The sequence below is a fragment of the Carassius auratus genome, chromosome 43 (assembly GCF_003368295.1).
Source record: "Carassius auratus strain Wakin chromosome 43, ASM336829v1, whole genome shotgun sequence".
Lineage (NCBI taxonomy): Eukaryota > Metazoa > Chordata > Actinopteri > Cypriniformes > Cyprinidae > Carassius > Carassius auratus.
The window spans coordinates 20,599,819-20,616,417 of NC_039285.1; the positions used below are offsets into that span (position 1 = coordinate 20,599,819).

At 36.2% G+C, this 16,599-nt stretch overlaps 1 protein-coding gene across 1 annotated transcript in view; it reads left to right on the plus strand.

The window, feature by feature from the left end:
• LOC113061869 (tumor necrosis factor alpha-induced protein 8-like protein 3) overlaps positions 1-16,395 on the plus strand; it is a 36,824-nt gene extending 20,429 nt beyond the window's left edge. Inside the window, exon 2 of the mRNA XM_026231350.1 lies at positions 15,637-16,395. Within this exon, the coding sequence (XP_026087135.1) occupies positions 15,637-16,199 (563 nt within the window). The 3' untranslated portion in view covers positions 16,200-16,395. The remainder of the gene's footprint in view (positions 1-15,636) is intronic.
• The last annotated feature ends 204 nt before the right edge of the window (positions 16,396-16,599 follow it).

A 16,599-nucleotide genomic window follows, 5' to 3' on the forward strand; every position in this document is an offset into this window, starting at 1 on the left:
TTAATGAATGATTTTGACATGAGCGACTCGAGTTCGAGGCCTCCATTGGGAGGTTTATTTGTCCCAATAAAGTTGCATTAATTTTATAATATTTTTAAGTGTGATCATTTAAACACACTATGTTAATGCATACTGTTTTATAATGTACTATAGTACTGAAATATAAATATCTACCACCTAACTATTACATAATTATTATGAGTTCTGCTCAGTATGTAAAGTCCATTAATTAGTTGAGTTCAGTTCAGTTCAACTGAGCAATATAGCATTGTTTACTAATATGAATCCTTAATCAACAATCCTTTGTAAAAAGAATTAGTACATTATTTCTGAGGTAACGGACTCAGCAGCTGTGCTGAATTAATGGTTTGTCATGTGACAACACTTTAGCATACTAATCTGAAACATTTGTTGCTTATTGAATACTGTTTCACACACTATTCATTAAAAAAAAAATAGTAGGCAGTATACACTGTGTACTGGCCAGTAAGCAGTAAGCAAGTATGCCATTTCGAACACCATACTAAAGCATATGTAAAGTACTTGATTATAATTTGAACTGTAGTGTGTTATCTGATATTCCATTTAACGTTAATATATTTTAAATGTACTAAAGTACAATTTCATCATTACAAATGTTTAATTGTTGCAAATCTTGTGAAAAATCAGAGTGAATAAAGAGTGACACAAAATACGATCCATGTAATTTCTTCTTTGAGATAAATATATATGTTTTGTCGCAGCAACAAGTTATCACATTCACATTCATCAACTGTCATTCTGACTGTTCAGGAGATATTCACCTCAAGAAAGTACATGGATACGTTGAGTAAATGATGACAGTCATTTTTAGAGTTGAACCACTGTTTATTCCAATTTTAAGTATCAGCAGCTGTTAAACATCTTGTTAAGTAAACGTCCTTATTTATAAACGAATTGTGTATTTATAACTGAATTGTGGATAGTGTGGGTGAGAATATAAACACTTACAAATGTAAACTGTAATAAAATCACTGGCAGAATATACTTTCCGCACCAATATTAAATTAAACACCGCAAGATGTTGCATCTGATTAACATCCCCTCCCTCTGTGTGTGTACTGTACACACACACTTAACTATCTAAATGGGGACATTTCATAGACTTCTATTGCTTTTATAAATACTGTTACCTCACCCTAAAAATAAATAAAATCCTCATGAATGCACGAAACACACACACTCATCCAAAGCTGGCATGTTGTCCAAAAAGGTTGAATTTAAACCAGCATTCTCTGACATTAGAGTATTTGTGTTTGGTGTCATGGATAAAACAAAAAGCAGGCTCGATTGGTAGGGAAGTTCACTACTGATTAAATCTTGCTCCACGGTCAAGATAAACAAACTTTGATCAATATTTAAATTATTATATTTTTTACGTAATTGTTTATCGAATCGTTTACCCTTCTCCACCTATTCCAAAAGTGCTACAGCTGAACAAACCTCAAAGATAAACACGCAAATTTATCTAGCTGCAGACATACCATCAATATTATAAATATAGCCTATACTAACATACCTCTTCCTCCACCTCTAACACACACACACACACACACACGTTTAAGACATCCCAGAATGAAGATGTCAATTTTAGCAACAAATTTGCCTCCAAAGAATCAGTGCTGTACTGTCAGTGCTATTGTTAACTATAAAGGGTAAAACTATATTTTAATAAATAAAAACAAATTAAACTTGTTTCAGTTAAATGTCAAGTCAACATTAAGTTGACATGCTAAATTTAAAAGTATAAAATGAAAAAATAATATATATATATATATATATATAGGGGTACAGAAAGTATTCAGACCCCCTTAAGTTCATTTTTTCCCCTCATTAATATACACAGCAGCCCATATTGGCAGAAAAACACAGAATTGTTGACATTTTTGCACATTTATTAAAAAATAAAAACTTAAATATCACATGGTCCTAAGTATTCAGACCCTTTGCTCAGTATGTAGACGCACCCTTTTGATCTACACCCTTTTCACACCTGGATTTGGGGATCCTCTGCCATTCCTCCTTGCAGATCCTCTCCAGTTCTGTCTGGTTGGATGGTAAACGTTGGTGGACAGCTATTTACAGGTCTCTCCAGAGATGCTGAGTGATCTTTGGGTTCTTCTTTAACTCTCATCAAGGCTCTTCTCCCCCGATAGCTCAGTTTCGCCGGACGGCCAGCTCTAGGAAGGGTTCTGGTCGTCCCAAACGTCTTCCATTTAAGGATTACGGAGGCCACTGTGCTCTTAGGAACATTAAGTGCAGCAGAAATGTTTTTGTAACCTTGGCCAGATCTGTGCCTTGCCACAGTTCTGTCTCTGAGCTCTTCAGGCAGCTCCTTTGACCTCATGATTCTCATTTGTTCTGACATGCTCTGTGAGCTGTAAGGTCTTATATAGACAGGTGTGTGGCTTTCCTAATCAAGTCCAATCAGTATAATCAAACACAGCTGGACTCAAATGAAGGTGCAGAACCATCTCAAGGATGATCGGAAGAAATGGACAGCACCTGAGTTAAATATATGAAAGTCACTCACAGCAAAGGGTCTGAATACTTAGGACCATGTGATATTTAAGTTTTTCTTTTTTAATAAATCTGCAAAAATGTCAACAATTCTGTGTTTTTCTGTTAATATGGGGTGTTGTGTGTACATTAATGCAGAATTTTTTTTTACTTCAATGATTTTAGCAAATGGCTGAAACACAGAGTGAAAAATTTAAGAGGGTCTGAATACTTTCCGTACCCAATGTATATACCACACTAAAATAAGTTTGTTTTCTAATAATACCAACTAAATTACATTTACAATACGATATTTTATGCTTTATTTTGCATGTTTCCTTCATCAGTCAATAAACTGACTACGCTGACAATGCTGATTAAATTTACATTGATTCTAGAGCAAGCCCTCCAGAGACACAAACACGCTCACCATTCCCACCCCCTAATATACACACACACCAAAAATAACCCCTAATAATGTCTATTTGTGGTTCACACACACTGTGACAAGCTTGTGTCAATCGCACGCACAAACACACTCACTCCCCCTGCAGCCATTTGTACCACTTCTCGAATCTGGAGCTGCGAGCTTGTCAAGTGAATTTAAGTGTGATGTTGTGACACCACAGTAGTCATTAGCAGTTCTCTTTCTGTGTCCCCATCATAAATGATTGGTATGACAGGAGGATTATGGGTAGTGGAATGCCCCAGGCTCATTGCTTGTCCACTGAGAAACACTGCAATCTTTATTATCCAGATTATCAGTCTGAACTCATACCAACTGCAGATATGACACAAAAAAACTATCAAAATGTACCATGGTATAAGGGTTTCGACATGGTACTACAGTAGTGCAGTGTTTTTGGACTGGTATGGGATGATGTTTCCATGGTAAAACTTTTAAAAAGAGTACTTATTATGTAATTAATACAATTTAAAATAACTGAATGTAATGTTTTTGGACAGTTAATTGCATGTTAATAAATGAAAATGTTTTATGGTTTAAAATTTAAATACAATTAGCTGAACTTTAGGTAACCTTTTCGACCCACTTAAGTATTATTAAAACAACTTAATTAAAGTAGTTTAAGGTAAACTTTTAATTTGACATTAATTTGACAAAGTGCAATTAGTGTGTTAAGAAATTTTGGGCCTGTACACATACCTACACTTGCAATCTAAGTGCGCAAGACTGTCCCAAGTCTTGAAAACACAAAGCGCAGTGCCCTTAACGCACATTATAGCCATTAAATCCACCATCTCGAATACTGCTTCTGAGAGAGACTTTCTGCTGTCAAGTCGAGTCACTTTTATTTATGTATCGCTTTATTCCATTAAAATGGTGTCAAAGAAGGTTTACAGTGTTAAACAAAAAAATAGTGTCGATAATCTAAACAAAACTCAATTCTGCTGTAATGCAGTTCTAAAAAGAGAACAATAGTAAACTGTCAGTTTCTCAGCTAAAGTCAGTTCATTGCTGATGATGTCATTCAGTTCTCTTTCAATAGTGTCTGTGCAATTAAGTCGATAGAATTGCCAAAAATGAAGTGTCTTCAACTAAGCTGTCATGAGACTTTTTGCCGAGATCTTGTGGGTTGTCATGGAAACCTTTCTAGTGTAAGTTACATTTGAATAATAATTAGATATTACTTATAATTTGGTAGTGAAACATGAGGTGTTGCACAGTTTATTAATGCAAAGATGGTAAAAATGGAAAAGATGGCTGCGTATTTTGTACATTTACAACTGCTTTTATCACTTAATTAGAAGCACCATAGCTTAAATAGTTATTAAATCATGTCATCAGTTATAGGGAGTACTGAGCAGACATTTAGAAGTTTATTTTAAAGTACAAAATATTGAAAATCAAAATAGAGCTCTGTAAACACTTGTATTTTTACCACATATAATTGTGTCCTATCAGGTTATGAAAAGATCTACGCACACTTGTGGTCTTCATGCTCAGTTGATGGTCAAGTCCAAAGACTCCAAGTGTGGGTATTTAGACAGGCCCTTTAAGTATCCTAAAATACACTTGAGTGGTCTTTATTTTACTAACAGTATATTATCTGCAACTACTGTAGTTTAAGAATATACATCTACGATTTGAAATACACTACAAGTGCACATTCAAAGCAATTAAGCACACTTCTTTTTCACAAGGGATTCCTTGAAGTACCATGTAAATACCATATGAAATACCATGATATACAGTATATCAAAGTGACATTGTATTACTATCTGATACCATAGTGCTTTATGATAAGCAGAGGCCACAAAAAAGTCCATGCAAGTCTGGTAAAGAACTACCAAGCTACCAAATCTACAAAGTCTACAGTCAAAGAGTTGAAACTTCAATGAAACAACTGAAATGTTCAGTAAGTTTCCTGACCTTTGAAAGAGCATCCCATGAGAAATAACATCTCCCTCTAAGACCGGGATACCCTTCATGAAAGTATTTGACATGGCACAGAGCGGAAAATCTTGAAGGGAAAATAAAAATATTATGTTATTTATTTTTGTCTAAGAGTTTGTTTAATCTTTTGGCTCAAGTCCTGTATACTTCAAAAAGTATTACATAAGCCATAAATCTCTTTGTGCAACATAAACATGTCTAGCATACAAAGAAAACTGTGTCCTGTATTTAAATCCAGTCCATCTCATTTTCCTACAGATGCTCATTTGAAGGTCAATATGCAAACACGTGAACACACAAAAGATTCATTGGCTGTCACTTTTGCAAACATTTAATAAAAACACATTTTTTGAAATGATAAAACTGGCTATAGTTCAAAACAAACAAAAACAAGACAAAACAGCTATTGGACAGGTATGATATTGAAAAAGAAGTGCACTTTTAAAAAGAGTACATATTATGGAAATAATGTAATCTTAAAGAATATACTTAAGTTCGAACTGAATGTTATGCTTTTGGACACTTACGTAAATACATGTTAATTGCAATTAAGTAAAAAAAAAAAAAAATACACTTCAGAGTGATTTTTGACCCACTTAAGTACATCTTCATATGTCATTTCATAATTATTTATAATCTTGTCCTTTAAATATTGTTAAAGTGTACTGCTGAATGTACTGACCAGCATTTGTATGTTAAAATAATGACCAAATACTTTACATATCAAAATCATACAGAGTTATTAATTTTACTTCGTTTCAACCAGCATCTGATCTCTGCACACCACAGCAATAGCCTGAACACAATAAACACAGTCTGGGGAAGACAGCAGAAAACAATGTGGTCAGAGGAGAATAATTGGTTAGTTTTTTTTAATTGGTCGGATGTAAACAAATCAGTTTTAAGCAGGTTTTGCTTGGTGAGTGTGTGGAGGCCATGTAGGCTGCTGGAGCATTCCCTGTCCTCATTCTCCTCCTCCAGTTGTCTTCATGTGTTCCAAACAATAGACAGGGATAGCAGGAAACCAATACCCTATTATGACAGAAAAATACACAAGCCACTTGTTAAGAGATTATAACTTTACTGCTATAATATTCAGTGTTGCTGGTATACCATAGTTTCTTGTTACTATGACATGGGGAATTCAATTTATATATTTTAGCTTGTCATTATTGAAGTGAAGTAGTCATCAGATATCATGTTCATTACAGCAGCAGTTTTACAGCAAATTATGTTGTGGAGGAAGCTGTTTACTATGGAAGCCTTTTTCCACCAGATAAAAAAGATAATGGCGATTACCTTTATCTCACAACTTTTTATCTCACAATTGCAAGCTTACTTCTTTCATTTCTGAATTTTTCACACAATTGCATGAAATAAGCCCACAATTGTGAATTATGAAGTGAATAAGAAGGGTCTGAATTGCAGAACAGTATATACAATCTAAATCCCAATTTTCATATGATCAGGGGTGCATTTTCCCAAAGCATTGTTAATCAAATATAATCAAAAGCGGGGGCGAATTATAGTGGGAAAGTTAGAACAATCCCCTAAGAATGTGTCTTTACTTTTGAATATATTTTAGTCTATATATTAAAGCATATCAACATTGTTTCTGAATAGTGCGCATTAGGCATGAATGCATAAGAGAATCTCAGAATTGGGCATAAGAGGGAACCCCTGATGAATCAATTTACAATCAATTTAAAGCAAAATGACAAGGAAAACAAAACAAAATTGATTATTATTAAGTTATTACTCCACCACCTACATGTGACATCATTAACAACACATTTATATTGTTGAACTACTGTGGTTCAAACGATGGATTTTGTGACTTAGTTACTATGGTTTCAGGAAACAGTCATGACAAGTTGGTTAGTTCCTCCAATGTTGCATTGTAATAGTTAAGCAGCAAGCTACACTTACAGTGCACTCCTTCCTGTTCATGCCTCACTGAGGGTGTTTGGGAGCAGTTTCATGCTTACTTTTTCATACAAATCATAATTTGTAATTACAGTAAGCACATTCTCACTTTTCACAAGTCAGCAATATTTCATGGAGCAATTAATTTTGCATTGTCGATGGAAAGCAAATGATGAACAGTTTTGTGTACGTTAAAACATGATCAATAATTCAAGAGCTGTTTTTCATCAGATAATGAAGAAGACCGTCATATCCAATATCTTGATAGTCGACAGCATCCTCTCCAATTTAGCACTCAGAATTGGTCAGTGAAATGGAGAACTGTGACATGCTAACTATCTTCAGTGAACATTTATTTTGGAATTGTTTATGCCTCTACCTGTTTTGCATAATTGCTTCAGTAAATCTATGTTAAACCAACAGACAGTTAATGCACATAATTACTCTCAGTGACTGAACGAAAATTCATTATTAGTGAACTCCTCTTGCACACTTCCAGAGTGCAGTTTTTTTTTTTTTCTGTTTTCATCTGCATGACCCTCTAAAGCCCCTGACAACTTTATGGCCCAGAGAACAGAGAGAGCAGGAACGCCTGTTTAGTGGGTCAGTGTCTGGTTGGTCTGGCGTTTGTTGATGCCACAGGTCGTGTCTGTCACTCACTGACTTTACATAATGACAGAGAGAGATGCCAAACAAAGCCTCGATTCACAACAACAACAAACATCAGCGCTGACATAGATGCAGAAACAGTCAAATCCCTGTGTACTGCAAAACCAACTGCCAGGGGTTTCAGAGCCTGGCAGTTTAAAAATAGTTTAAGTTTATTAGTTTAAGATCTGGCTTTGGAAAACTCTGTGTTGGTTAATCTGCATTTTCTGGCCCCACGAAAAAAAAATACAGTGGAAAATATAGAAAGGCAGAACATGTTTTGTGCTGCCTGTTTGTACAGAACATCAAACACAGTGCCTTCATTATAGTTTAAATTACAAACCAAATATTTAAATGAGCAGGTTCTTTTAATTAATCATTTAAACAACTCACATATGAGTCACAGACAAAATCTGTATAAAATGGCTACTGAATGAACATTTGAGTCAAACCACAGGCCATTACTTACAGTCATATGAGTGAAGTGATGTGTGGCCAAGTACAGTATGACCCAGTGTATCATACCCATTTATTTCGAAAGGAACATCTTTTATATAGCTATATAATATATACAGCTCATATGTCAGATACTCTTAAAAAAAAGACCATTGTTTGTTTTTGATTATCATGTCTATCGGACAGAAATCATATGTTTTAAAACCATATTAGTTTAAACTTCTGATATAGTGCTTTCTAAGCACACACACCGGAAGCACACACACAGAAAGTATCCGCCACATGGCATGTGAGTACTACATTAAATTATCTTCATGTCTTATTGCACTTAAACTGTCAAATACACAAAAGTTTGTTAAAAAAACAGATGAGTTACAAAAACTGAGACTGGGACTCATCTGTGCTCATCTGTGCAGCTAACGATAGAACAGTTAGCATGCTTTGCGTGAACTTTTGCCATGGAGCTAGAACTGGCACACTGTTGTCACTTGCGAAAACAAGAATGGCGGTGCCGTGAGTGGAAACGTGTAATATTATAATGAGATCCCTTTGCCATGTCACAAAGGGACCCACTGTTTTATTTCAGATGTTTGCAGAGAAAGGCTTACCAAAACAAAGTTATAGCACTTAAACCCAGAAAAATCAGATTTTCATTATATAACACCTTAAAGTGATGCCAGCATTAGATGCCAACCAAGATCACTTCACTAGAAACACAAATATGATCACTGCAATATGAATCTTTTGTTAATTTGCTACTTCTTATTCACAAAACAGCAATGCTTTTTATAGTCTGCATTTAAACAAAAGTCCATAGGTTATAATTATAGTTACGTCATCATTCACATGGCATAGCTGACTGGTTTCTTTTCACATCAGCAGCCAATGAGCTTGCTGCTCAACATTCAAATACTTGGCTCGTGTTTGATGTAGCAGTTGCAGAGCACTTCAGAACCCCTCCACTCCACCTGTATAGATCTGCTACAGGGTAATTTTATGTATGTTTTATATGGGGTAATATCATATATTATGGTATTTGTTGACCTGTCCTCCAACAAAAAACGACTATATAGGTTGTTTGTGCAAGCATCTCAATTACAAGCTATATTTAACAAATTTTACTAGGTGGCTTATTCATTCGAATGACCACACCTAACCCCACCCCTAAACCTACCCCTCTCAGAAATCATGCAAAATTATGATTTATAACGCAAATACATTTTATGAGCATGTGTGTTCTTTGGGATTGAACCAATGATCACATGATTACATATCGCCGTATAACGCAATACTCTACCAACTGAACTACACAAAATCCGAATTATATCATAAATAAAAGAGTACAAAACATTAATATGAAAACATCCTGTTGCCAATAGGGGCGTAAATGTACTATACACTCTGTTGGGTTCGTATTTCAGGGATTTGAACAAACGACCTAAACGGACCATTGATCTATATATGACTGGATCGCTCATGGCAGTGAAGCCACCGGAAAGAGTGTTAGATCTTACTAATCCCTACCGGAGTCACATGCAAACCACTGACCTAAAATCACCCGATTTGAAGCAAATCAGTCAAATGGGATTCGTTTTTATGTTATGTGTATGTAAATTAATTTTCACTTCAGATGTTATCTGCAATGTTTATAGTCTTTTTGGGCAGGATAAACAATATATATACCGTATTTTCTGGACTATAAGTCACACTGTTTTTTAATAGTTTGGCTGGTCATGTGACTTATAGTCAGGTGCGACTTATTTATCAAAATTAATTTGACATGAACCAAGAGAAATGAACGAAGAGAAAACATTACCGTTTACAGCCGCCAGATGGTGCTCTATGCTTCTCATTGCTCCTGTAGGCTGACACTGAGCAGCATAGAGCACCCTCTCGTGGCTGTAGACGGTAACGTTTTCTCTTGGTTCATGGGTCTAAATAAATGCGACTTATATATGTTTTTTTCCTCATCATGACGTATTTTTGGACTGATGTGACTTATAGTCAGGTGCGACTTATAGTCCGAAAAATACGGTAAGCCGTTTAGGTGGATGTGTCTCCTGCGCACTGCTGACACAGATAACTGATTCAACACAAAATATAGCCTATTTCTTTATGTACGTGATTATTCAGGAATTATTAAACATGGACCTATTAATATCAGAAATTGATTTGAATATACAATGAATAATACAATAGCCTCTGTTCTATATTGCTTCATACTGAACTGAAAAGCTTTACTTACTATCTTGAAATAAAGCTTTATGTCCATACTGTATGTAGTCAGTTATTTCTCTGAATAAATTATGATGTGTATATCTTTATTGTCCTGATTGAGCAAAATCTATTTCAGACTCTCCAAGACTGCTCAAATATGTTTACTAGCCTTACCGTTTCCTTGTAGTTGTATCCTAAATTAATAATTAATTTAACCACCGTTTAAATCATACCTGCTTCAAAATTAATGCTGGTAACTAAATTATTGTTGAAAAATTTGCAGTTAGCACCTGTACAAATAAAAACACAATAACAAAATTATATATACAATTAATAATTGTACAAGGCGAATAAAGGTATGTGTATACAAAGCATAAATCTTTCTTCAGATTTCAGGATGAGCTCTTTGTTATTTGTTATATATATATATATATAGTCACAGTTAGCACCTGTACAAATAAAAACACAATAACAAAATGATATATACAATTAATAATTGTACAAGGCGAATAAAGGTATGTGTATACAAAGCATAAAACTTTCTTCAGATTTCAGGATGAGCTCTTTGTTATTTGTTATATATATATATATATATATATATATATATATATATATATATATATAATGTTTATCATGTTCATGATGTTCGCTACTGTAATAAATGTAGCTTTTTAATAAGTAGTGGAAATTCCCGACATTAAAAAATTATTGTTTACATGCCTATGGTGTTTGCATTTTAGGAATGTACATAGATACTTCAGATTTAAAATAGCTGACTTATTAGGTGATGTTTTTATGATTTCCTATTAATTCAATTAAATTACTAGGGATTACCACTATGGCGGCGTGGCGGCTTCACTTTCATGACATCATGAACAATCCAGTTGTCTATTATAGACCATATGGTGTGTTGGTTGGAGGACAGGTTGTACATGTTATATGTGCAGCAGCAGTATTTCCTACTCGAGACCCTGACCCTTTAATCGATGATGCCAAAGTGCCCTTTTGGTACGATCTAGGTGCCCTTGGACTTTAATTTTATACACTTCAATACACTTCAAAAATGTGCAGTTTGTAATAATGTAAAACTAAAAGTGTTTCCTTATAGTACATTTTAAATTATTGTTTTAAAAATCTTTTGCTCTTCTTTAAAGAAGTACATTTATTTTGATGTGTTAACCAACATACTAAAGCACGTCAAATACTTTATCATAATTTGAACTACAGTGTGTTATTTGATATTACATTTAAAGATTGCATTTTAAATGTACTAAATTGTAATAAATGTATATTTTACTTTACAATAAATACTTGTCAATACATTCAACAGTACACTTTAACCATATTTCAAAAGCAATTATGAAATTATACATGGGGATGTACTTAATTTTGACTTGAGTAAAAAAAAAAAACACACTCAAAATATCAACAAATTGTATTAACATTTAATGTTATTAACATATATAACATTTATGAATTTAATACTACCATTTATATAAATATAATATATAATAATATAAAATTAAACTATAATACATTTTAATTGAATTGTAAACTTAAAAGTGTATTATTTCAATGAGATTTTTTCATTTATTTAAGTATGCTAGAGAATCAAGCCCATGACCTCATTGTAGCTAGTGTCATGTACTACAAGCTGAGCTACAGCTTACATTACATAAACCAGTTTGTCATTCAGGGTGAACATCATAATTCCTGTCAGAGACACTAGCTAAAGGTCATGCCTCCAAGATCAGATCGAGGTCACTCTATCTCACCTGGCAGCTGGACGTGTGCACATAGAGGTCAACTTCACTCTGGCTCTCTATACATGAAGTAAGAGAGACCGGGGTCCGGGTCGGGCGTTTGTGTGGCATTCAAGTGCCATTCTGTGGCATTCAGTGGCATTCTCAAATGACGTATTTTCCAGACCACCCCACTGACATATAACTGTGATTTGTGTGAGGCAGTAAACGAGAGCAACAGCTCTCTGCAGAGGAGTACAGGAAGAAACTGATTTTCTGGATTTCTTTTTTTTTTTCTGTTAATCACGGCTGTAGTATGTCATTTGAACTATAGGAGGTATCTAAATAAAATTTGCACTCAGATTGCCCACGCCTCCTACAGATAAATATGACAAAATAATTCCCTCCTCCATCTGCCATCTCACCAGCTCAGCCCAAGATAAACCCACATGTGCATCTCACAAAGCCATGAGATATCATATTGAACATCATGATGGACGTGATGGATGAACTCAAATGTAAAAGTCTATCATGGGTGATGCAAAAATGCAGCACAAAAGTACAAAAAGAGGAACATGGTAGGACGGAAAACATTTCTGCAGTACACTATCATGAGTTCTCTTAAAAAAACTTCTGTGAGGCATTTGAGTGTGTACTTCCTCAGAAATGTATGTGTTTAAAGTGTTTCCTGTACTGCTCTTCACCCCTGCTGGATCTATATTGCAGAAATTTTAGCTTGTAGTCCGAACTGTATACAAATAAAATGAAACCGAATGGAAAAACACAACCTGAACAGTGTATTCTGATTCACCAACAAATGACTTGTATGAGCTGGTTCTTTTAATAAAATGTTTGAATCAGTCAGAAAAAAAAAAACTCACTAAATTAACTACCTGATTCTGTCAGGGTGGTTATTGAGGAAGCAAAATGAAATATTCTTAAAAAAAAATTCCATTTAATAAATCCTCAAATCCATATAGTGAAAGGGGGACAAAACTCTGTAGGAAACATTATTCATATTCATACTAGTTGTCAAGAAATCCAACATAAAGGTGCTTTCACATCTCTAGTTCGGTTCAACTGATCCGAACCAAGGGCAAACAATTGTTCGTGGCCTAATGGTTAGAGGGTTGGACTCCCAATCGAAGGGTTGTGAGTTCTAGTCTCGGGCCGGATGGAATTGTGGGTGGGGGGAGTGCATGAAAAAGCTCTCTCTCCACCTTCAATACCACGACTTAGGTGTCCTTGAGCAAGGCATCGAACCCCCAACTGCTCCCCGGGCGCCGCAGCATAAATGGCTGCCCACTGCTCCGGGTGTGTGCTCACAGTGTGTGTGTGTGTGTGTTCACTGCTCTGTGTGTGTGTGTTCACTGCTCTGTGTGTGTGCATTTCGGATGGGTTAAATGCAGAGCACAAATTCTGAGTATGGGTCACCATACTTGGCTGAATGTCACTTCACTTTCACTTTCATTATAGCATTTTTACGTTTTTTTGGTTCCTTTTCACACCACACTGATTGCTTTGGTCCGAACCAGTTGAAACGAACCAAAACGCAGTCACATGCAGCGCTGCCGCTCCCACCACGCGTATCACGCACTGTGCGTAGGGCACCAATTGCTGAGGGGGCACCAAAAATAGCCTAATTATTTTTTTTATTTTAAATGCCGGTATTATTTCATTAGCCTATAGAAATATTAGCCACATTTTAGCCATGTATATGTAACAAAACAGGGGGAACAAGAAAGATATTTAATAATTGCTCTAGTCTAGTCTAGAAAGGACCATCCGGCATCCCCCCCATGCCGGATGGTCCTTTCTGGTTGTTTGCGTGGGCGAACGTTTTTTTTTCTTCTCTGTGTCGGGGTGGGGGGCATCATAAAGGAATTATGCTTAGGTAACCAAAATGGCTAGCAGCGGCACTGGTCACATGACAACATCCACATCACTCATTGGCCATGACGTATTTCCTAAACTGCTTTTCGATTGGTCAGAATTTACGTGCGGGAAAATTCCAACATAAGAGTAAAAGCCAGCAAACAACACGGAGACAGCACTATGGAGAGACGACTGCGGAGGCTGGTTTTGTCCCTGGCCATAATCTATTACATTGTTTGTATACACCACAATATGCAAACAATACATTTCTACAATGAAGCGCGAATAAGACTTGAAAACAACGTTTCTAATAACCTGCAAACGGCGAGCGGGCATCGCTCGTGACTTCAAGTGGAGGCGTGCATTAATTCTTCTTAACTCTGACATGCTCATGGTCATCAGACCAAATTTCTATGAGGCTCCGCACCTCCTCACTTTAGTTTGGCAGCTCATGGACAAACTTGGAGTTTGTCCATGAGCTGCCAAGCTAAAGTGCAAACTGTCAACAAACACTTCCTCATCCCATAATGCACAGCGCAGCTGACTACGACAGCTGGTTTAGTCCAAAAATGATCAGTACTTTTTGCAGTTGGGTCTGTTCGAGGTCGGATCACGTTCTCACCACAAACGAATCACTCCAGAGTTCGTTTGAAAGTGTACCGAGACCACCTCTTCAAGCAGGTCTCGGTACTCTTGTTTGGTCCACCTTTGGTGCGCACCCGAGTGCGATTGCTGCTTTCACACCTGCCCAAACGAACCGCACCAAAGGGGAAACTAACTCTGGTATGATTCAACCGAACTAAATGAGGCAGGTGTGAAAGCCCCCTAAGATTCATAAACTCTCTATGGAATCCATTTCTTTTCATTGTCCTGTTTTTTGCCCAAATCTTATTATTGAGTTACTGAACGTGCAGTTTCCACCGCTACAACGCCAGATCAAAGAGACAGCAAACCTCAGCAGAATGAACACACTGAAACTCTGGGTACTGCCCACGTTGTGTTAAACAGCACAGTCTCTCCAGTCTTACTAACAGCTTGTGCTAATATTATCACTGTCCATTAGACACCTGTATAAATCATTAGCAAATCAACAGCTTTGCTGCAATCTGTTTACACACCATACAGTTATGGTGACACACTTACATACTCAATAAAATCCCTTTAAAAAAATGTAAATGTCATTGTATTACATAAAATCAGTTGCCTTGGTCAATGTGATACTAAACCTTTTCTAATTAACTTTTATAACTGCACAACCTGATAAATAAATTATATTTCCAATAATTATACTTCCAGTACCAACTTGCTAAGCCTGAAATTGTTTGCTCTTTTTTCTGATGTCACTAAGAACTCTTATTTTTCCATCTACTTTTCCATGCTTGTTTTGTAGTAAATCAGCTCAACTTATAGAAGAAAAAAACATCAATGCTAATATGTAAATCAATACTATGTGCATCATTCAGATTTAAAATGAAAAGAGCGAAGATGGACTGCAATACAAAACTCAACATCAAAGGAATGTTTCAGTCTTTTAAAAATGCTAGAACATTTCATTCAACAAGAACTGAATAGAGGTTATCACAAAAATACAGGAAAGGCAGATGGAATGTTTTATATTTGAAGCCTTTCAGCATGTTATCATATTGACAGAGATGTCTGTTGATGCCCTTGACCTAGTTACTCAAAACACTGTAGCCCATTTACAGAAAAATGTTCTATTGAAAATTGAACATTGCTGACATTCAAACTGACTTACGTGAGAGAGAGAGGAAAACAAATATTGGAGTGGCTAACTTTATGTTTTCTTTGTTTGTATAGGTCAAGAGAGCTTCAACTCCAAGAGTTTGGCCCTTCAGGCCCAAAAGAAGATCTTAAGTAAAATGGCCACCATGGCTGTGGCAAACCTTCTCACGGACGATACCAGCAGCGAGATTCTGGATGAACTCTACAAGGCCAGTCGTGAATACACCAAGAGCAAGAAAGAAGCCCACAAGATCATCAAAGATGTCATCAAGATCGCCCTGAAGATTGGCATTCTCTATCGAAACCACCAGTTCAGTCCTGATGAGATGGAGACCGTCGAGCGCTTCAAAAAGAAGATGAACCAGGCGGCCATGACAGTGGTGAGCTTTTACGAGGTGGAGTACACATTCGATCGTGGCATTCTTTCCGAGCTGCTGATGGAATGTAGGGACCTTCTCCATGAGCTGGTGGAGCACCACTTGACCATGCGCTCCCACGCAAGGATCGACCACGTTTTCAACCATTTCGCAGATGTGGATTTCCTGACCCAGCTGTACGGCCAATCTGAAGAGTACAGACTTAACCTGAGGAAGATCTGCGATGGGGTAAACAAACTCCTAGATGAGGGCACACTTTAACATCCAGTTCACACTTTGTTGGATGAGACTCCATCACGCTACTGGGATTTGAACTGCAGATTTTACGCAACTTGTGTTCTTTGTTATTTGTTTGAAATTTAGGCGGTCATGATAACTTGATGATGTGATTGTTACCCGACCTTTGGGGATCAGAGTTTGTGAGCAGAGTGTAGCGGCAACAATTTAAATTTTAAATGCACAATACTAGAAAAAATTATTATTATTATTTTTTTTTTAAACCCTACAATTAGATTATTCCAACTACAATTTAACTCACTTGTCTGTGCAACGTCTTTCTACTCAGGCGAAGCTGATCACGAAATCACAAAATCACGGAACAGCATTGACAATAATTTTCTGCACTCCTGAATGTTTATATGTGCTTATGATCTGTACATTA